Raw genomic sequence first — 23,577 nt, 5'->3', positions numbered from 1 at the left:
CAGGTGGGTGCCGGGGGCGCGGGGAGAGCCCCGCGTGTGCCGGGAGCGTCGCTTCCCTCTCCCCTCGTGGAGCCATCTCGAAGGGAATAAAGTCTTGGTGGCCCGGAGGTGTGTGGTGTCTGCGAGATCGGGGTAAAGCCGCCCCCCCGCCCCGGGATTTGATCTGCTCCTCCTTTCTGTATTTTCTTACCTTTACGGGTGGATGAAACTTCCGTGTCAGCGGAAGAGAGTAACTTGTAATACGGTGGGGTTTCTCCCCCCACACACTTTCCAAAATTACCTAGCAATTATTTTACTGGATATGAGGCTCTACGCTAAAGTTACATAATAGTCAAATAGTATCAGCTCATGTAATATTTAACCTGCCATGCGATCGCGAAGTGATGGGTCAGTGATCCAGCTTGCAGTTCGTAATTCTCGTGCTGGTTTTTAAACTTGGCTAACACGGTTCGGGTTAGAAGATGCTGTTTAATTTCCTGATGCTCCCTGAGCTGTTCACTTCTGTGTTCGCTGGGAATGATCAGTTACCATTCAGTAGTCCTGAAGGAAAAGTATATTAAGTGGCTCAATTCCCATGTCTCATAAATTGCAAAGAATGATCATTCAGACTTTCTTTTTTTAACATTTAATAAGTTTTGATGGAAAATATAATACTTAGGGTATGCATTTTTTGTGTTTAACAGCTGCTGCAAAATATTCTCAGGTATATTTTCTTTTTAGGATCTTGATGCTTTGTTTAAAGCAAACTGAGTGCTTCTTAATGAGCTGAGTACTTGCCATTTGAGTTTCTCAAATACTGTTTGATAGAATGGAATTTCTGTGCTTGTCTCTGTGTCAGTAAATGTAAATTGAATTCAGTTCACTAGCTATAAATTTCTAAGAGCATACTGGATAAACCAAAAAAAAAAAAAAAAAAAAAAAAAAAAAAAAAAAAAAAAAAAAAAAAAAAAAAGGCAAGTGTAGCCTTACGGTGGGTGGAAGCCATCTGAGATAACTGAACGCAAGTGGCTTGTGTGACTCATGAGCGATCCAGGTTGCAGGATCGGTTGGCATTCGCTACTGTGCGTGTGCACTCTGAAATCATAGTGCCCGCTCAGATGCTTCCATAGAGCTGCTTTGTGCAGATTATTACTCCGCTGAAATGAAATGCTTTTATAATTAGAGCCCTTGATTGCTTTCGTACCGTTACTTCAGTGAGAAACTCGCTATTGATTTTAGTGGATTTGCTTTTTATGATCATAAACATGCAAGAGCAGTCTGGACAGTATCTGCCATGTACTTTACTAGGGATTGAATTGCACTGTTATATTCAGCTTGGTTATAGTCTAGCCATGACGCAGAAGGATGCAGAATACCTGTTCTAAGTTAACTTCCAATACATCCCATCATAAATGAGCTTAAAACCCCAAACTGCAAAGTCTATATTTAAAAGTATTCAAGTTGACCTTCCCCCCCAATCACAGTCAATTCAAGCAGCCTACACTGCTCTTAAGTGTTGTGACATTTACCGAGCCTCTTGGATAGGCTTTTGTACCTCTTGCACAGCTTAGTGAATGCTGTAAAAGTGGTCGAGAGTAGTTTGTGGTCAAGTGGAAGTTCCGGGACTTCGTTTTGTTTTCAGAAGCTTGAAGGGGAGTGAATGCCAGAAAATTTTCAACAAAAGCAAAATTGGAAAAACAAAACAAATGACCTGCTTGCAGAAGGGTGGTTGTGCTGAGTGGTTTTTTTTTTTTTTTTCCCCTGCAGAAACAAGTACACTTTATTTTGAACAAAGATAGTAATTTTGCATTTGTATGTTGACATAATTAAAGATGGGCTGGCACCCTGATGTAATTGACTATTTGATTTAAGTATTTAGCAAAAAGTTTATCAAAAGACGAGCAGTAAACAGGGCCATGCGTCAGGATAAAATAATGAGTGCTCTGTTGCTGCCCCTGCATATTTGAATGGGGAACAAGAGCACTTTGCTTGCCACTGTGTGGGAAGACAATGTGAATTAATTTCTTATTATTGTGTTCTGGAGCTACTATATTAACTTGCACATGGGTCATACTAAACACAGGCAATCACAGATCTTTGTCCATAAATGAATTTTATAGCAGATCTTGAAATGTGCACTATAGTCTCTAAGAAACATATATGAATGCAAGTAAGGGGGAGTACTCAATCCTTGTCTTGTTATGTGGTTACTTAGTTGCAGTCCTGTTGCTGGCAACCCTTTAGCCTTGCCATGACTGTCCTTAATCACCTTGGTATCTATGGTGGTATCAAACTTGTGACCCATGATTACTTTAATTAAACTGTTTAGTTTGAGACAGGAATGCTTTATTCTAGTTCAGATTAACATTCTAGATGAGGAATGGAATTATTTGAACTTTCTTCTAGGTTTAGAAACCTGTACACAGTTAAGGGCCCTCTCCCATGTGAGAGACCCCAGTTGTAAAACTGAGAACCTAGGAAAACTAGTTTTTACAAAATCAAATTTGAGTGCCTCAACAGGGTTCAACTTGAACCTTCTTCTTAATCCAGAATATATACGGATTATGTGCAATATTGTAGTGAGGAGGGGAAGGATTGTTAGAAGTCACTTGGGTGCATTTGCAAAACTAATGCTTAGACACAGGAACCTTTGGGGAGGTGATGCTGAAATACTGGCTTCAGTAAATGGTGGAATTTCAAACAACTTGGTCTTAATCTTGGAAAAAAGGTGTTGGTGTAACCACATCTGCTTCTGAGTAGTGACTGCTTGTGTAAAGCTTTTGGATCTGAAAAAAGGGATTTTGTCTTAGCTTTATTTATTATCATTAGCAGAGATACTCAGCAAGGTTAGGGCTGAAATAACGTAACTGAACTAAGTATGGATGTTAAACTGCTGAAGTCTTCTCTTCCTCGGTAGGGAAGACAATGATGCAGATGTTAATACGTGATTTGGAAAGGATGCTTGATAATCCAGGAAGCATATGTAGTGGAAACGTATTTCAGAATTTTGGGAGTTTAGACTGTCTTTTTTAGAAGGTTCTTTAAGAATTCTTTAAAAACAACTTTTAACCTCTTAAAATAGTTGGATTTTTTTTTCTTTGATTGGACTATGTTTCTCACCCCTGCAATTTGATAACCATCTATTTTTTGACCAGTTAGTTGTCTTTTATACTATAAATAATAGACAAATCATTTAGTGCAGTTCTGGACCTGTATCAAGGCTGGCCAAAAATCTCTGTGATTATGAAAATTTTTATATAGGATGTTCATTCCCAATTCATAACAGAAGCAGAAAGTGATTGTCTAGTTCCTTTAAAATATTAGGAAGATAATGTCTTTCTGGCTCTGGTTGCAATAACATTGTAGGCTTTTGGTTTCTGTTCCGTCTGCCCTAAAATTTTTGACAGTGAACGTTAGAGGATAAGCACAAACTTTAAATCTTTTCCTACATCTATTTTAAGTGTTTTTTTTCAGTTTTGGAAGTGAGTTACATTGATGTGGTTCATCACTTAATTTTTTAGTTAAGTTGCCTCCCAGCTGATCTTTGAACTAGTGTCCTCTAACTTTTGATTTTTTCCTTGGGAGACCCACAGCACTTGTATGGTGATGATTCCCAAGGTCATAGTGCTTCTGCACAGTGTCTGGCAAATGTTGAAGTCAGATGGTGACTATTGATATATGCGGTGGTTTTGTCAGTTCTTGTTTCCTTCAGTGATGTGATATATGAGATGGGTGACAAGGGGAAAGAAGAACCTGTTTTCCATCTGTTCAAGGCACATTAGATAGAAAGTAGCCTAGTGGCTACTGCCTAGCAGCAGCCAGCTAGGTTAAGAATTGTCAGACCATGCAGAATGGAGTTTATGGTTTTGAGATTTCAACTAATAACTGGATTATTTAACAAGCTAATTATGGTATTTTGCTTCCAAACACGATCAACAAACTATTTTGGCTGGGGAGCTAACATTTTGGTGGTGATAGCCAAGCTGTTACCACTTTGCTTGGTACTGCATAGTTGCCAGATACATCCTTTATCATATAACTGTGTTTCATCTGACCCAAGAAGCAAATGCTTTCAACTGTGAAATCACATAAACAAAATTTAAGCTTAAGCAAAAAAAAAAAAAAAAAAAAATTTAAGTCTCAGCTGGTAAACATTTGGTACCTTGGGGAGGAAGATGCAGTCTCATTACCGTAGCAGCAAGGGCACATTCTGAGTTCCCTTTTGCACTCCCTATTTTCCACAAGGGAGATTTTATTGAATAACAGTGTGTTCTCCCTGCTCTGCAACAAAGTTAGGAGCTCAGAGAGTTGGGGATCCAGAGATAGTCCCAAGGTTACATTTGATTATAAAAGAGGCAAATACTGAAAGGCTTTTCTGGGTTGAAAGTTGGGGGTCTTAGAGAGGCAGCACATTCCAGGGACGTCATCTGGGACTGGATGCTTTTCCAGGCAGGCATGAAATTATATGGTTTGGAGATGGATGGTTTTTCTGCGCAGCAAAAGATGGGAAAAGTGTGATAATAAGAGCAGAAGGGTTTTCAACAAAAAACGATTTTGGAAACACATTCTAGAACATTTTATCATTGGTCTGTTGCATGGAATCTGCATTTCTAGTTTTATCTCAGTAACTGGGATAAGGTGAATTGGTACTTGAGGTTGGTACTCCGATTAATTCACCAATGTAGCCAAGTGGTAGCCAAAAGGTGTTTGACTAAAATGCAGGACTTGCACTGATCTTAGGACAAAAATATTCCTTTGAGTTGCTTGCTTTGAATGCCAAAGTGTCCGGTTCATAATGTGTAACATTGCTTACTTAGGTGGCATGAGATAAACACAGATGGAAGGGCATGGAGCATTAACATTTATTTGTGTAACTCTCTAATATGTCCTTAACAGACATTAACCATTTCTCTAGGTGTCCCTGCTTGAGCAGGAAGGTTGGACTAGATGATCTGTAGAGGTCCCTTCCAACCTTGAACATTCTGTGATTCTGTAATTTCTTTTTTTTTTTTGGTAATTGTATAGGAAGAGCTTGTGGGTATCTCTGAGATTTTTATTTAATTTTAACAAATAGGTCTCTCTGTTCTGGATAAATATTGGAAATAATAATGAGAGTGCCCGGTAATGCATATTTTTATGATGAGAAGATGGTTAATTAATTGATCACAGAATCACAGGATGGTTGAGGTTAGAAGGGACCTTTAGAGATCATCTAGTCCAACCCCTTGCTCCAGCAGGGACACCCAGAGCACGGGGCACAGGGTGGCATCAAGGCAGGTTGTGAAGATCTCCAGAGAAGGAGACTCCACAACCTCCCTGGGCAGCCTGTTCCTGGGCTCTGTCACCCTCACAATAAAGAAGTTCCCCCTCACGTGGAGATGAGGATATACCTACAAATGGTTGCAAATTTCAGAAGACTACTGAAATCATGTTACAGCTTTCTGTTAGAAACTGTAGTATGTCTGTGGGAACAATGCTAAAGATACATTTAAGCAGAATGAAAACTAAAGTTTGCTCTACTCTCAAGTGTAAAAAAATTCTTAAGAATTTTAGGAGGGGGAACAAAATAGAGTGAGTTGGATGGTATATAGCTATTCATTTTTTTTTCTTTCACTGGCTTCATAAATCTGTATTTAGCTTGCAGGGGTGTCATCCAGATTAGCCTGGCATGGATTTAAGCCATATGGAATTACCTCACCTTATTTGTACCGTCATTTTTCCAGGGGTGTCCCCAGAATTTGGGGGTTGAGTCTGTGTGTATGGCTTTACTTTTGCTGCAAGACATTTGACTTTTCTGTTACTTTATGGGAGAAAAGGAGGAATTAATATGTCCTTTTGGACTTGATGGGTGCCGAGGCTTTCTGTGAAGGCAGAAAACATCAGGCATGTAACTTGTCTTATTTGCAGTGAGAATATTGGTTAACTTGTCAGCCTGAGTGAAAGTTTGCTTGAACTTTAGCCTCCAAACTTTGAGCTGTTTAGTCCAGCTTGGTAGGACATCACAAATAACTTGTGATAGAGGCATACAGCCATTGGTAAACTTTCAAAGAAGGTTTTTTTTTTCCCTCAAGGAGTTGATAATATCGTATATCATAGGATGGTCTCTAACTAGAACATTCTGGGTGCTAAAGAACTATCCAGTCTGCTGTGACTTTTGATAAAATATTTTAAATTTAGTATGAACCAGATCCTCTACTTTGAAAGCCTGACACAACATTTTAAGGTAATTTTTAATACGTTGTTGTTTTGGTGTGTTTTGCTGCAAACTCACTTCTAAAGCTGTGGGTATGTGCTGCTATAGGGATACAGTTTTGGTATAGGAAAGCTCAAGCGAGTGCTTTTTATTTTTGCATAACTGTCAGGACTGTCCAAAGTGATACTTTCTCTTATTTTCTTTAGTATCAAAGCAACATGTTCGTAGTTCTCCACTAGCTTATTTTAAGACGTAGCCTTGGAATTGATTTCTCCTGGCAGGCTTTTGGGAAGGGAAGGCACCGAGGGCTGATTTTTCTGTTTTGCTTGTAAAATAGCAAGAAAACGTTGAATAGTGGGCCTTTATGCTAGGGAAAGGCGGAAGATCTTAAGGAATGTGTGCAAAATTTCCCTGTTGACTCATGCATTTGATATAAGGCAGGAAATGAAAACTAGGTTCTGTTGTAAATGTCATCAAATAGTCAAACTGGAAGTTTAGTGTAGCTGTGCAAGTGGCTAAATTGAAGGCAGCTGATCTCATTCTAGTCTGCAATGTAGGGAAGTCTTCACGTTGCCTCTCCAGAAGCTCTGCACTTTGAGTCACTGCTTCGTACTTGGTGTGCGTTTTGTGGTTTGTTTTTTGTTTGTTTTTTGTCTTATTTCTCTTCATTTGTGTGCACTGCTTTTTTTTTTTTTTTTTAAGTTTCCAACTATACTGTAAAACTTAGTGTAAACCTTTGCTTATTGACACTGGTAAAGCCTGGAAGGTTGAATGAAAACAAGACGCAAAATGAAAAATGGACCTAAGTGAACTGATGTAGGAGTCAGTTAGTTACACACTTAGGAGTGCGGTGGTGGTTTTTTTTTTTTTTTTTTTTTTTTTTTTTTTTTTTTTTTTTTCCCCTAGTGTTTTACTTTAGATGGTATTTTCTTATTAACACTCCTGTCTGAGTTGAAGTCTGTTTTCCTCTTTCACCATGGAACATATAAGTGAACTGCTATTTGATCTGGTAGATCAGATTAAACACCAAACTAGCAGTAACATTTCTAGAAATAGCTCAGTGGTGAAGATTAAAAGCAGGCATTACAAATTGAATAGAAATGTATCCTAGGTATATTCCTTTTACTCCAATTGGGAAAGAGGACCAGAGAATATAAGTTACTAAGTAATGGATAATGTTATTTCCCGTGTTCTCAACATGGGGAGAAGCTTGCCTCATTTCTTCTCTGCCTTATGTTTTCCTGTCTTTTGGAGGAGAGAAATAGTGTTTCTATCCTGTTACTTCTTGTTTCCATTCCTTAAATACTAGCTGTAAAACTTGAATTTCTGTGTTTATATAAATTTGACTTTGCAACCCTTTTATGTAGAAAGTGTTTTGCAGAATTCCCCTCAAAGAAGCAAGGCAAGAGAAGTCATGTAGTGGCAGGTTCAGTAGCATTTAGCTCAGTAGCTACAACTGTATTCTGCAGATGGCTGTGAAATAAACATGGGTTGTTGAGTGAGAGGGGAGGGTATGATTGGTGTGGCGTCTTTCTCTATAGTTTCCCTTGTTCTAACATACCTGGAGGAGAGAGAAACCAGTATCTTGATGCTCTGTAAGGCCTGAAGCTGAGCAGACAACAGCAGGGCTTCCACCTGACTTCATTGCAGCTGTAAGGTGCAAATCCATAGGAGGATCTCCAGGGTGAGTAGGCAGCAGTATTCTGTTGCTGGATCGGAGATCAAAAGCCTCAGTGGTCTCTATCTATTGTTTATGTAGTAGAGTAGAAAGGTGCTAAGACCCAAGCACAGGCAGAAGCCTCTCTGGGAAGGCAAAGGCTCTTCAGTTTTTTTTTAGTTTCTTTCAGATACTTTTTGCAACTGCTGAAAAACTTAATTTTATGAGCAAGTGCTGAAGCCCATTAAGCAGTTGTTGTTAAAATCTAACATTCCTCTTGGGTGTTAGGGAAGTATAAAGAGTGCGGGTGTGAAGATCAGAGTTTGTAACTGGTTATGGTGAGTATCTGCCACTCCGTTGATAGGTCTGTTTGATTACTGACTGTTTTTGTGATCCAAAGTGGATATTGAATCTTGAAGATGTATGAAGAGAGATAAGTGTCTGCACTGTTCAGGAAAAGTGCATTGTAATTTTTAAAATGCAGTCAGCATTCTCATAGGATGACTCCTCTTATTTCCATATTTGTCTGTTTTAAAGTAGATAGCAACTGCTGCTTTTTTCCTCTTCCACTGTGTTCTTTCTGTATTCCTTATGTTGAAACTGTGTGGATGCTTTTTTTTGCTATTTACAAGTGGCATAGAAATCTAGAATTGCACTGTATCCTTTAAGAATGTGCAGCAGCAGTAGTAGTAGCAGTAGCAGAATTTGTATTTTGTAGGAGTAGTCTAATAATTCATAGGCTATTTCGGTTTTCAGTATGTACTAAGTTCAGTATTTTATGTATTTCAGATGATAAAAAAGATATTGACCATGAAACAGTGGTGGAAGAGCAGATTATTGGAGAGAATTCTCCTCCGGATTACTCAGAATACATGACGGGAAAGAAACTTCCTCCTGGTGGAATACCTGGCATTGACCTCTCAGACCCCAAGCAGCTGGCTGAATTTGCTAGGTAAGTAGGAAGGAGGATGTTTTAACTAAAATGATTTTCATTACATTGTTTTAATTAAGAAATTGTTAGGCAAATAAATAATAAATTGAATATGGCTTATATTGTTTAATGTAATTATCTTTTAAAACAAGGAATCTCCTTCAGGATGAAAGTGAGTACAGTGTTAATTGGATTTTATCTTGAGCAGATTTCTTTTGCTCTTTGGTTATTGTTGAGCAGGGAGGGGTCTACAGGCACTGACAGGCTCCATTTCTGGCAGGGCAATGTCACATTTCATGTGAGCAGTATGAAGTTCTTTAGTGATGAAGAATCATTCAAAATGCTGCATTCTGGTTGTGCAGTACAAGAACGTTGAACTACAGTATTTGCTTTATAAAGCCAGTTACTGTATGTAATCCTCACCCTATTTTTTAATTCTTAACCTCTAACTTTTTATATTTTTGTTAGTGGAGTTATGTCTTGCTGTTAGGTGCCAATTCTTGATTTTTGCTTTTCTCTCCAGTTTTACAGTAAATAACTATGTAACCTATGTGAATTTTTCTTTTCCTCATGGAACAGAATAGTCAGTCTTTTGCCTGCTTCTATATTGGCCTAAATTGCAGGGTGACTTTCACTTCCAATAGAGGCAAATGAGTGTCAAGTGACTTTTCCCCTTTTCTTTCCCAAAGCTGGTGGCTGTCCAGGGCCTGCGTGTCCGGTGGCCTGTGGCCACCAGAGGGCAATCCCGCAGTCACTGGAGAGCAGCCAGGCTCCTGGAAGCTGTGAAGCGAAGGGGTCGATGCAGCCCTTCACACAGTTGGCTGCTTTCTGTGCACACTGTGCCTGTAGTTGCCCAAACTTACTGCCCCATTCCTGTATGGGCAGTGGGGATGCTGCTGTCCTCCAAAGCTTCAGCATAGCTACCCTTTCTGCAGCTGGCTGTGATAAACGATTTTTGTAATGTTAAAAGCAAAGCATGTGTGTGACGCACTCATTTTCTTTTGGCTACCAGCCAAAGGGGGATTCTTCACAGCCGCAGGGCAGTATTCAAACACGCAGAGAGCAGGTAGATGGTCAGGTGTTGTTATTACTCCCTGTGTAGGTAGCAGAGGGATAAGTATTTTTTTCCCCTCTCAGTTGCATGCAGGATGGAGGTTAGTTCCTACCCAGCTTCTTGGTCAGACAGATTCTGGTATTCAGTGCACTCTTGTTTCTACTCTTAGATCTCACTGCTTTTATCCACACTCTTGTGTTACCCTTGGTTCTGCTGCCTTTGTTTGTAGAGGAGGGGTGCAGGCACAATCTTCCCACCATTACTTTCAGTAAAATGCTGTGGATTTATGCACTAAATCTGTAGGTTTTGAAAATTTCTAATAAGATACCCTAAAGATATCCTATGGAAGCACTGCAAAAATATTGGATCTGGAAATGTTTAAAAAATGAGCAAGGGCTCATAAAAAGAAGGGATTATCCGAGGTGGTGATAGATGCTGTTGATACTGTTACTTGCTTTACTTGTGCTAATCATAAAGAATGTTTTTTTTTTCCCATGACCCTCTCATGGGCTGATCTAGCTTTTATTTGTGTGAGCAAATGTTCAAGGAGGGGGGGGGGCTCTGTTCTAATTCTAAAATTTTACGTCCGTGCTCCTACCGTGGCCATGTGTCTAGATTTGGTGTTTTCACTTATTTGAAAGCACGGTGAAACTTTTGAATCTGTTAGAGATTTGAGTACTGAATAGCTGTGTTTTGCTGTGAAGCTTCAGTAGTTTCTCCTGGGGTATTTTGCATGTAAACACTGAATGTTATTCTCCAGATTGGATTAAATACTTGAAACGGTTGCCAGAATTTGAGCTTCTTGAAATGACCAGATTGCTTCTGTCAGATCTGTCTGCATGTTCCTTAATACTATAAAATGTACTGTGTCTTTGGATTGTAGTTATTTTTCTGTTAAGAAAATAGTTACAGCTGGCAGTACTATCAAATTATCACTTTTTAAATTCATGGTAGAATGTTCTAGAAAGTTCTAGAGCCAATATTTGTAACATGGTGGCAAATGGAGTTTTCTGTGCAGAGTCTTTAACTGGGCTGTTCGTATTTCTCAGCGGATAGGATGTGACCCACTGTATTTAAAGACAAATATACAATGGTAGGATAAACAACTAGGGGCACATTGCTTTTTACAAAAGCCCCAAGATGTTCCAAAGCCATGAAAAAATATTCTAGGAGCTTAATTGCAGATGTATGAAAATACCAAACGTGAGCTGTTCTGAGAAATCATCTTCAGTTCTTTGGTCGGCATTGGTGACTGTCAAATTTCTGCTCTTGCATTTTAAAACAAAAAAGGGTTGGGGGAGTAGGGAAGACACCTTCCCCATTAGTTGCACGTTGGATCCTGGAGTATTATTTACAGCTGAGATTGATAAATACAGATGAATTAGCAGATTGCTCGTTAAAGTCTTAATTCTGCTGAAGTATGTCCAAGGGACTCCTTGTAGTTAACAGCACAAATGTAATTCTGATATATGCAAATTTCTACTAATCAAAAAAAAAAAACTTTACACAAACTGTTTACAGTTTACATGTACTGGAATTTGGTTTAAAGGTACTGGGAATGTGATTGCACTAAGAAAAAATGCTTATTTATTATAAAGTTCTTTGAGGGTTTCAAGCGTTACTCAGAGAGTGCGTAAACTCTCACATTTATATTCTGAAAACTTTGTGCAGCATATGAATTTGAAACTTGGTTATCTTCAAAAATTACTGAGTAGCTTCCTGTACTCTGAGTGTAGTTTCCATATTTCAGTAACAATCTTGGTCACAGTACCCACGTGTAAGAAAGCAACAAAACTGGCTAGGACGATTGCATGGTAAGTGTATTCTGTGTAGTTGAGAGCAAATTATTCTGGAGTGCCTTTCTGTTTTCATTCAGTTAGTTGAAAGAACTTCATTATTTTGTTTCATTAAATAAAAATTAGCTACTTAATACCCCGACATATTGACTCTTCATAAATGTGCAGCTTCTTTTTTTAAGGTTATATTAACTGAGGCATTTGTATTGATTCATGGGAACAAAGTTCTTAGCTTAAGCCAAGCTAGTGCACTTGGATAGCTGGAAACTTTTGTGGCCTGGTAATTCAAAAGCATTTTTGTGTTAGATTTTGATGATCATCCGTTTAAGGCAGGGGTCTGAATTCAGCATGTTCCTGTTACCAAATTGTTTTAGATAATGGCAGGGCTAGTGGGTAGACTTGAGCTCTTGCATCCATCTATCTATCTGTTTGTCTATCTAAACTGCTTAATAATTCAGCATATGAAGTAGGCGTCACTGCTGCTCAGCAACTAGATGGCACTAGTGCAGTGAGCAGTTGTGTTCATTGAAATCCAGTTGTTCTCTGGATCCCTTTTCGGTGCATGTGCCACTGAGTCATAGAACAGGAATTCTGGACCCTTTAACTGGAACTATTGCAGTTATCCCTGGAAGGACTTTTATACATCCTAAAATTACTGAAAACACTTTGAATAAACAATTTGTTTCAGAGCACTAAGTTATGTTCAGTAGTGAGTGGGTGAATGACCATTATTTATACCTGGCTGGGCAGCTTAAAACCTTTTACAAATTATTTCATTCCCTTTTATGACTTTTGCGTTTTCCATAACTCAGTTAAATGTGACAGAATGAAAGGAAAAAACGTATGCAGTTCTTTTAGGCAATCTTATGTCAAAATGTGCAACAGTAGTTGCAAATGATCTGCTTAAGGAAGAATGAAAACCTAATGAATTGCCCTGTGTGATGATTGGTGTGTCTGACTAGGGTAGTAGCAAACCCTTCAGGTAAAATAATACACCCCACATCAGGCAGAAATGATTCCAAGTAATATTAGGGGTGAAGAAGGCTTAGCAGCATGGTACTGAAAGCTTGGGACACAGGATGTATATTTGCTGGTAGGGACACATGACAAATACTTCTTCGACATTCCTCTCGATGAAACCATTAAGAAAAGATATCCTTGATTTCTGCCCACCAGCACCCTCTTAACAGATGCATAACCAAGCTGGCTAAAGACAGCAGAATACAGACATGAGTAAAACACCAAAAAGTAAAAAGGGAAGATGCTAAAGTTGGGAAAATAGCACCGTACTGGGTCCTAGGGGTAAACACTTTCCCTCCTTTTGCACGGCTCTATCATCTGCTCTTAGTGTCCTTGCAGCCAGGGTGCCAGTGGGAGGGCTGCCCTTCGGGCACCGCCTTCCGAAAGGGATAAGAGACAAAGAGGAGGAAACTGCATTAGAGTTTGAAATTGGACACCCACCTTAAAAGTGACAGAGGTTCTGGTCACCTAAATTTATGACTTTGCTTTCTTCCTAGGCTATAGGATTGCCTGCTGTTTGTGTTCTTGCAGAAAAGCTTAAAGGGCAATAAAGTGGCAATTGCTCTGCTCAAAGCGGCCTTCTTATGTCTTCAGGGGGAGGGGAAGGCCTGTGTGTTGCTCTGCACGGCAAAGGTCACTTTCCCTGTGCACTAGACGTGATGATAACCCGAACAAAGGCAGCAGTTGTTTGCACCAGAACCTTGAGGCGAAGGAGAACTTTTCCATTTTACGACAGCTTTGTGCCCCGCTGTCACCAAAGCATGGTGACACTAGCTGTGCACTGCTTGTAGTAGGTTCCTAGGACGCTTTGCACCACTCCCCCTGTGTGTATTTATCCAAAAGCCAGTCGAGCCAGTTTGAGGAGTCCTTTGGCATAGGTGAACTCTGGCAGCGGTGCAGGGCCGCAGCACTCTGGATATTTCGGCTTCAGCAAAGCAGTTCAAAGGGGACAGATTAGAAATGGGAATGACACCACTGATAGAAGAAAAGGAAATTATTCTGTATTCTTGGAGATTAGGTGATCTGCAGAGGCAAACGTCTCTGCTGGTTACCAGATACCTTCAGGAGGTGTGAAAGGAGTGGCCTGGGAATAAAATGAGCACAGTTTAGGTTTCATTTATGTATAGAAGGAGTAGAGAAGATGCAAAACTGCAGAAGTTTAACAGGGACAAAAAAGGGAGCTACCATAACAAAGGGGAAATATTATACTGTTCACTGCTGTTGCCATATGGATTTCCTTTGTTCCTAGCCTTAACTTATAGTCTGTGTATTACTGTAATAAAAATTTATGCCCAACTGGACAGATTTTGGAAACTGACAGAGTGTTTTTTTGGAACTGACAGGTGTTTGGGACTGGGGGGCTGTTTCTGCCGATTTTTGTCTAGATGGGTGGAAGGATGTAGTTAGCTCTTTGATACTTCCTTTACAGTGAGTAAGTGAAGCTTTGAATATTTGTGTCTGTGTGTGTGTGTATATTTATATATATATTTTTGTACAGAAGAATGGAGAGGTTTAATAACTGTAATTTCACACTCTCCTAATCTCTGTACACAGATAAGAGTTGCCATTTAGACGGCCAGTGCTGTGAAGTGCTCTGGTTGCTGGTTGTGCCATACTATGCACCACCTTGTCCCCTTCCATTGCAAAGATGTTTTAAATTTGAATCGAAAGATTTAGCCCTTAATTACCATGTAAGAGGACCCTGGTCCAGAAGTACCCTCCCTTGTTGTTTCCAGAAAGCAGTTGTTATTGCTAGAAAAGGCCTAAACAAATTCACTGCAGAAATACAAATTCTGGTCTTGCAATGTAAATTGATTTTCTGCAAAGGCAGCTGCCATTTTGAAAGTTCCACCCAGGCGGTTAATGTGTGTCCACATTTGTTTTAAATAGTGGCATGCATTAGAGTTTTGTTTTTGATTAATGTTTCAGGCTAAGAAAACCTGGATGGAGCTGGTAGAGAGGCTCTTCTGGGTGGGAGCCAAAAGTCTCACCACCAGCAAGCGGTGGTGTAACTGAGTGTAACTGAGATCAGCAGCCCAGGTTCTAGTCTGATCTCCTTTTGCAGAAAGTTAATTTTAAAATAAGACCAATTTCTTTTTTTCCAAATTCATTTGAACATAAAAAGTCTTTACATTCTTCTTTGAGTGATTCTACACATGGATCCCACTCTCTCGAGAGCAGGATTGGACTTCTGCCCAACTGTAGGAGTTGGGCCTGTGTTGTACATGCCCTTGTGTCGTTAGTGCGCAAAGGGCCCCGTTTCTCAGCTGCTTTGACACTGAACTGGAAAATACAGGTAAGCGTTGAGTAAAACTCCAGTCAGTCCCATGTCTGACCATCCAGTTCAGCTGAGATTTGTATCCCCTGCTGCCAGACTGCACATAAATCTCCCTGACTGTGCTGACCAGGGTGTTCTCTCTTTCTCACTCCACTTCAGCAGCCTGTTGTGGATGACTGTGTCACAGCAGGTTGCTTCAAAACCAGAGGTGAGATGCAATAGTTAGGGACAGGACTTAACACAGTGGTGATGGGTGGTATCCCATGGCAAGTGAAAAACTGTAAGTGCTACCCACCGAAGCAGTTCACCATCTCTCTCAGTACTGTTTTCTCTTTATCTAATCCATCTCTTTAAAGGTGGTCACTTATAATCTCAGAACACTGAGTTTTTGAGGTTCTGATGGTATTATGAGCATAGTTTTGGGGCTTAATGTTTATTTATTTTTCTCCTTGAAAAGGGACTTGGACAACATAAAGCAAGTTGGTAGCATTGGAAGTAAAGGAAGTATTTTTTGGACCATCTTTATCCTCTGAGAACGCTTGTTCTCCAGTGTGATTGACAATGGCACTGTTACAGAATCACAGAAGGGATGGGGTTGGAAGAGACCTGTGGAGAGCATCCTGTCCAACTCCCTGTTCGACAGGGTCACCTCAAGTGTGTTTCCAAGGATTTTGTCCAGATGATTTTTGAATCTCTCGCTGGAGGAGACTCCACACGTTCTGTGGGCAACACATTCCAGTGCTCTGTTATCCTCACAGAAAAGAACTTTTTTCTAATGTTGAGCTAGGACTTGTGTCTTACTTTGTGCGTGTTGTCCTGATGCCCTAAGGCCCCATATTCTCAAAGCTTTCTCCTGTGTGCCCATTTTCTAGGGTAGTTTATAAGAACAGAAACAACTTCCTGTGTTCAGAATGTCAGCTGTGTCCTTTAATTGATGGAATCTTTAGGTGTGCTGCTTATGTTGATCCATACAGTAACCCTTGTGGGTTGCAGTGTTCTTCAGGTAGCAGTGTACGTACTCATGTAACCTGGAAATGCTGAGCAGAAGTTATTTTTAAATGTCCAAAAGCAAAACAAAATGAACAAAAATCAACCCAACCACAGAATTCTTTTGTGTTTTATTTCTCTGTGGCTGCCTGTCAAGTGCTCTGCCCATCACATCACTTTAACTGTGATCGCTTGAACTGTGATCACTTGAACTGTGCTTCATCTGCAACGTAGAGAGAAACTATGGGTTGTGTCTGATGTTCAAGTGATAACCCAGCACCACAGAAAACTTTTCCCTCGTGTGTCTCCACTGGCAGTTGTAAGGAGATCTTGCTGGATCTGCTCCTCAGGAATTCTCAGGGATGCCTTTCACTGTCCTGGCCTTCAGTCATCCTCACAGGGCCCCCAGGCCTGTTGTCTCTCATCAATGCACATGAAGAAGGCGGGTGCAACCACAGACTTCAGCCATAGTCACAGGAATGCAGCAGCATCAACCAACACTGGAGCTGTCTGCAGGGAGGCAGATTCTTCTCCCGTTCTTCCATATCTCTTTTCAAGAATTGTCCTAATGCTAAAAATAGTGATTCTGGTTATTTTAATTATTTTGCTGAATTCAAGACACTCATCTATTTAACTTAGGTGGGGGTGGGGAGGAAATAAAATTTTTCATTTAGTTTAGGAAGAATCTCTGTTCCATATCAATGACATAGAATCTCTTACTATATTATTGGGAAAACAGTTCAGAAACTCCACGATGTGGTTGAGGTTGAAAGGGACCTCAGGAGATCACCTAGTCCTGCTCCACAGTGTCACCTAGAGCACGTTGCACAGGAAGGATGCACTTACGAGTCATCATTGACACCTCCCTGCTCCAGTTGGAGCTTGCTCCACCAGTAGCTAAGCCATCTCTTTCTGGTTTTCAAGACAGGTTTTCAAGTAACATTAGGTAAATGGGTGATGTCCATGTATATGACATTCTTGAGGCATCCAGACTGATAAGTGTTAAAGCAGGACTCTTCTGAAAAGATTGCTTACAGTGCGTCTTAGGAATATGTATGAAACACCTAATTTAGATGTAGGCATTAGCTTGCTGTGTTTTCTGTATAGGTAACGGGGGCTGTCGGTGGGCGTCCTTGAAGTAGTAGTGAATATCCTTGCCAGTCAGTGAAGGTAAATTGGTGACTGCTTCTCAGTTGTTAAGAGTAGGATCCACGTATGCAGTGATGTAGAGCAAGAATGACCCGTACATTTCCATGGTTATAACATTGTCTGTGTAGATTCCACAGCTTGCCTGCCTGCCTTGCCTCTGCAGAGGTATTTTCTGGACTCTGACTTGGAGAACTGCTGCCCAATGATTGAGTTCTGCTGCCTTCTGAGTCCCAGGCAGGGATGGGAGGGCAAGTGAAGATACACAGGCCACATGGATACAGACATGACAAAACTGGAGTCGTCAAACCTCTAAACTGTAGTTAGGGCAAGCTAGCAAAAACCTCTCTTCCCACATGTTCAGAGAACTAGAAAGGTAGAATTTTGTATTAAAGGTAGAATTTTGTATTTGAGAGGTGCTTCTGGAAAAGCCAAACTTTCAGATTGCCAAAGTACCCTGTTAATATTATTGTACTGTTTAAAAATATTAAACTCTGAATACTGCTAATGCATGTGGTACTGTTGAATAAGTCTCTGCATATGCAAACAGCAGTGGGAGAGGAGTTATCTACTAATATTTCTCCTTTTTTATCTTTAAGAATGAAGCCAAGAAAAATTAAAGAAGATGATGCTCCAAGAACGATAGCTTGTCCTCACAAAGTAAGTGAAGCTCTCAACATTCTGAGTGGGTAGTAATTTTTAGAACAATTTTGTGTTGCTGTTTTCTTTTGAGAATGTACAAGTAAAATATCTTATTATAAATAGATTATACTCAGTTAACTGTATTTGAATTATCACTCTTTAGAGGCTTCCTTAAAAACCTTTCACTGAATAATATATTATTCCCATTCCTTGTCTTAAGGTTAGTGCATCCCTAATCTTCTGGTAACCATGATGCACAGTCCCTAACATGCTGGTTTTACTGTTGTGATTTCCTGCCACTCAAGAATACATACTTGAAAGAATGTTCTGAAAGCTGTTCAAAGTACGTTCCTAAGATATCTATATATCCTCTGCTTGGAAGTTATGACACATTGGGAATCTAGATCAGGAATCAGCAATCTATGGTGTAGATGCCAAAGTTGGCGTATTGAAAGACTTTGATATGTGTTCTGCAGAGCTGGAAGATGCATCATCTTGAGAGGCATCTGGGAGCTACCGATTCTGAGCCAGCTGGGAGGCTTGCGTGGTGGATAGATGTTGCTTGTCACTTAGGTTGGTGGCATCCAGATCTACTGCAGCACCCAGCTTCTGAAGAGCTTCTGTTAGCTGATTTACCCTGTAATGGGAAAAGGCAATCTTGCTGACTTCTGGTCTAGATGCTGTGAGCCTAAGCACATACTCAGGGCAGACAGCTAATAGGAGAGCATTAATAGAAGGCTTCTTTCTGCCAGCTATAGCTTGATCAGTTGTCATTTTGGGCTGAGAAGTTTTCTTTTTGTTTGATTTCCAATCCTTCATATTCTACATATGTCATTAATTCACTGTATTGTACGTGAAGCTACAGGATTAGCTTATCTGAGAAGGAATGCTTATGCCTTACACTACTAAGGAATGTTATTATCATTTCTTTGATTTACTTTTTCGTAGCCTCGACTTCATCTAAATAGGATAATAAAGAATATCCTATCCTTCCATCTCCTCTCTACTAGAATTCCTGTGCTGGTGTGTGTTTGACTTTGGCTTAAAAAAACAGTTGCAGAAAACATGACTGCTGCTCTCAGTGGAAAGTAGGGACTTAAAATGAATGCGAACAGGTTCATTGTGTGCTCAGGCGCCTTTTTTATCCCACCCACTTCTCTGATATGTGATGAATAGTGGCACAGCACTTTTCAAATTAGCTGAAGAAATTTTAGTGCCTGGGGAAGCTCCTCTGGAAAGTGGTAATTCTTTCCTTCTCAAGAAATAAGGCATGTTTAAATATGGTTGTAAGTTTTGAAGAAAACAAGTTCCAAAGAAGCAGTCTGCAAGATTGGAAGTATAACAGTCAATAGTCCATTTATATTCTGCTTTTGAACTGTTTTTGTCATACCACTCTGGTAAGCTAGTTTTAAGCTTAAACAGCAGTACTAGAACTACACATGGAATTTAAAATTTTTAATAAGATCTCAGGAAGCATTTTATACCTAGAGAAGGATCTTTAAAAAATATAGATATCTATTGTAGATATCATTAAGATGCAGTGTAATAATAGTTGGTGGGGGGGCTTATTGTTTTTATTTATTTTTAATTTAATGTAGTAAAAAGTTCTAGGCTGCAACTGTTCTAAGTTTTGGAATCACAAATACAGTTCTGCATCAATACAGAATGTACCGCAGGTGCCAGATTAAGACTTCTGCCTCTGCACCTGAGCTAATAAGCAAGTGTCTGCTTTTAGGCTGAGCTGGCCCTGCCTCAGAGGTGCTCCTGTCTTAGTCTCTTCCCCAGTATGTTGTAGGTTTAAGCTGTAGCAGCAGAAACAGTAGTAGTTCCTTCTGTTCTTATCCAGGTGGATATGTTCTTATCCAGAGAAGAAAAGTGTGGAGTGTTAGGAGATAGTGATGCAGATGCCTCCTGGTACCTTGAAAATATTCCGTAGTGTATTAGAGGTCATAATACGCCATTGGGGTAGTTCTCTAGTACTCCAGAATATAGGACATAGGAGAAAACACACCCTAAATATGCATGAACTCTATCATTCTATCTTTGGCATTTTTTTAAGACCATAAGGGCTTTTCTTCAGGTCATTTGCTTCTATTAGACTGCATCTTCTCCATAAGACTGTTATATTATTTGACTGCATACGGTTCATAATATTCAGTGAGGAGAAAGTGGTTGTTTTTTGCTTTGTTTTGTCGGCTTCTCAAATGAGTAGTTTTCATGGGATTGCTCTTTTAAATCAGGGTATGGGACCAACTTTTCAGGGCCAACTTTTAAGATTTTCAGAATATAAAAACATTTTTGCTGTAACAGATAAAACTTTGTATATCAGAACTGGCTTATCTACTAATTGAGTTTCACCCTTCTCTTTAAGGGCTGCACAAAGATGTTCAGGGACAACTCTGCCATGAGGAAGCATCTTCACACCCATGGCCCTCGAGTACATGTATGTGCAGAATGTGGCAAGGCCTTTGTGGAGAGCTCCAAATTAAAGAGACATCAGCTAGTTCATACTGGAGAGAAGCCCTTTCAGGTATGGGTAACTTCCAGGCGTAATTGCTTCTGTTCATTAATTATAATATCTAGAGACTATAACTCTAACCTAGCTTTTGCTTGGCTTTGGGGATAATGCTTTTCTTCTAAACCAGGTAAGACACTGGATCATCATGTTAAATTATTTGAAAGACTTAATTTTAAGCTAATTAGGCTGCCCTTTATTTCTGATAGAAATCAGAAAAAGATTTGTATCTGTGAGGTATTTTACATTATATATATAAAGCAAGCCACTTTAAAAATGAAGCTCCTCTTCCCCTTCTTCAACTTATGGCAATGGACACATGGCTCCCACGGCTCTTAGCTCTGTTAGCTCATCCTACTAATCTTTAGTGTTGATTATTAATTGGCTTCTAACAAAATGACCTTCCAAACTGAATTTGTCTCCATTCCTACCAAGTCACTCACATGAGCTTCTGCCACCAGAGGTCCCCAGGCTACTTCGTATGGTGTTTTTGTGTAAATGTCCTTCACGGTGCCTCAGAGTCTTGAGCAGAAGAGCTGCCTGTTACATGTGTGTGTTGTTTAGTGTCTTGGAGAAAGGAACATTGCCAGAAATTTGATTTGCAGTCCTCACTTGCTTTTGCTGGAGCAAATATTATAAATTCATTCATTATAAATTCCGGCTGACAGACATGCTATCCTTGGTGCTCTGAGCCTATCTTCAATGTGAAGCTGGTAAAAGGAGCAGATCTGTCACTGAAATTACGTTGTGAAACATTGCGTTTGTTTTCTGGTATAATGCAACAAAATACCATTTGAGGCACAGAGTGATTTTTGTTTTTTTGGATATATTTGCTTGCGAGCTCAAAGTTATTTTTCTCTTTAGATTAGAAGTTGGTTTACTACTGTGATGAAACAACCTGAGGTACTAGTTTTCTTTTTTTAAAGCCCACTGCCTCATTGTATTGCATCAAGTTAACTTCCTACCTAATTTTTACTGGCTCTCTTTTTTGTGAGAATGATCTTCCGGCCTCGAGGTCGTGCAGCCTAGCGATTGAAAGGGGAATGATTTAGTCGGTGATTAATGGCAGCTGTTTTGGTTAGCTAATGGCATTGTCTTTTCCTTTCAACAGTGCACGTTTGAAGGATGTGGAAAGCGTTTTTCACTGGACTTCAATTTACGCACACACGTGCGAATTCATACTGGCGACAGGCCCTACGTTTGCCCATTTGACGGCTGCAATAAGAAGTTTGCGCAATCAACTAACCTGAAATCTCACATCTTAACACACGCTAAGGCCAAAAACAACCAGTGAAAATAGGAGGAGAAAGTTCTTGAACTCAAAGCATCTTACAGGAGAATGATCGAGAATAAATATGCCTCCCCTTTGTATATTGTTTCTAGGAAAGAATTTTAAAAAAAAGAACCCTACAAACCTAAAGGACGTGTTTTGATAAGTAGTAAATAAAAAGCAAAAAAACACACAACAAAACTTTAAGGTGACGTTGCTAAGATGCTCTACCTTGCTCTGTAATCCCGTTTCAAGAACACGGTGTTTTGTAAAGTGCGGCTCCGACCGGAGGGGTCTGTTCATGAACTTGCGTCAAAAAGACAATTCTTTATACAACAGTGCTAAAATTGGACTTCTTTTCACATTCTTATAAATATGAAGCTCACCTGTTGCTTACGATTTTTTTAATTTTGTATTTTCCAAGTGTGCATATTGTACACTTTTTGGGGATATGCTTAGTAATGCTATGTGTGATTTTTCTGGAGGTTGATAACTTTGCTTGCAGTAGATTTTCTTTAAAAGAATGGGCAGTTACATGCATACTTCAAAAGTATTTTCCTGTAAAGAAAAAAAAGTTATATAGGTTTTGTTTGCTATCTTAATTTTGGTTGTATTCTTTGATGTTAACACATTTTGTATAATTGTATCGTATAGCTGTAATGAAATCATGTAGTATCAAATATTAGATGTGATTTAATAGTGTTAATCAATTTAAACCCATTTTAGTCACTTTTTTTGGAAAAATACTGCCAGATGCTGATGTTCAGTGTAATTTCTTTGCCTGTTCAGTTACGGAAAGTGGTGCTCAGTTGTAGAATGTATTGTACAGGCACTGACCTTTTATTAACACCTGATAATATGTACATCCCATGTAATAGAAGGGGCAACAATAAAACAGTGGTCCGAAAGAAAGAATATGGCAGAAAATGATCTGTAAGCACAGTCTATTTTCTTTTGTTGTCCAGAGCAATTCCAGTTCCTCTTGAACCTCCCAGAAATTGGAAGTTAAATAAACTCAAGTTTCCTTTACTTGACAAATCATTGTAATTGAATGCAATGAAATTGCATGATGCCCCATGAGTCGATGTGCCCAAACAACTGGTGCCTGTACCTCTGGGTTTGCTGAGTGACCTAGACTTTCACTGACTGCAGTGGGGGTTTGGAGACGTGGCGGTGTCGTAAAGGAGCTGTCAGGGAGCCTGGACAGCAGGTAGGGGGACAGGGCAGTGTGTAGCTATCCGGGCGCCCTTGCTTAGTCAAGGTAAGGAACCCTGGAGGTTTAAATTCAATGGCAGTATAGAGCGCTGGAACAGTAGGGCTTGAGTGGTAATTCCAGGAAAAAAAAAAACTATATTCTTTTGGCTAACTTGTTTGACTAGATAGAATAACGAAAAATCCTAGAACCTCCTTGATCCCCTTTTACTTTAAAGTAAGAACTTAAAAGTTCTCTAAAATAATTTGATGGAGTTCTGATGGTCTAACTAAAAGTGGTTGCTACTTGTTTGTTCAAGTGTTCAGAGTAAGAAATTTGCAGATACTATAGTAACATGTGACAGACTAATAAACACAAGAATATGCACAGAAATGCATAAGTATTTTTTTTTTTAGAGGAATGTGAGATCTGTTTTATTGTGAACCTGTTGTCTTTTCTGAATTCTGTTCTTAAAAAGTTTATCAAACTTTTCATCAAATGGTTATTACACTAAAACTTAATTTTGAGTCAAGTTCTGGTGGTGGTGAAAAACATGGGTAACATGAAGGTCAACCTAGGAAAAGCAGGAGATGTCTCGTGTGTATAAGAGTTACTGTGGACACCACAGCGCTAATCAGTTTTAGGGGTGGAAAGCAAGATGGGGACATTTAAATGTAAAGTATGCATTAAAAATTTGGCAGTCTTTTTTTTTTTTTATAAGAGGTTCTTGAACAGGGCAATATATGAAATGTGTATAGTTAACTAACTTAAATTCTGTATGCAGTTAAATTAGTGTCTATTCTGTTTGGAAGGAAATAAAAACAGTTCAGTCTAGTCCTAATTGACCTTACATTTCTTTAAATACTGTATAAGAAGGTGCTAGTCTTATTCAGAGGTCTGCTTTCTAGGGAGGTAAA

The 23,577-nt window shown here is 39.5% G+C and overlaps 1 protein-coding gene across 1 annotated transcript in view; it reads left to right on the top strand.

The window, feature by feature from the left end:
* The window catches only part of YY1 (YY1 transcription factor), a 24,676-nt gene extending 1,704 nt beyond the window's left edge, over positions 1-22,972 (top strand). The window contains exons 2-5 of the mRNA XM_026050433.1: positions 8,619-8,781; positions 17,641-17,701; positions 20,055-20,213; positions 21,310-22,972. Of these exons, the coding sequence (XP_025906218.1) occupies positions 8,619-8,781; positions 17,641-17,701; positions 20,055-20,213; positions 21,310-21,492 (566 nt within the window). The 3' untranslated portion in view covers positions 21,493-22,972. The remainder of the gene's footprint in view (positions 1-8,618; positions 8,782-17,640; positions 17,702-20,054; positions 20,214-21,309) is intronic.
* Positions 22,973-23,577: the final 605 nt, after the last annotated feature.

The sequence above is a fragment of the Nothoprocta perdicaria genome, unplaced genomic scaffold (genome assembly GCF_003342845.1).
Source record: "Nothoprocta perdicaria isolate Ctin4 unplaced genomic scaffold, notPer1 scaffold_69, whole genome shotgun sequence".
NCBI classification, from domain to species: domain Eukaryota; kingdom Metazoa; phylum Chordata; class Aves; order Tinamiformes; family Tinamidae; genus Nothoprocta; species Nothoprocta perdicaria.
This window is presented reverse-complemented; position numbering and strand designations above follow the sequence as displayed.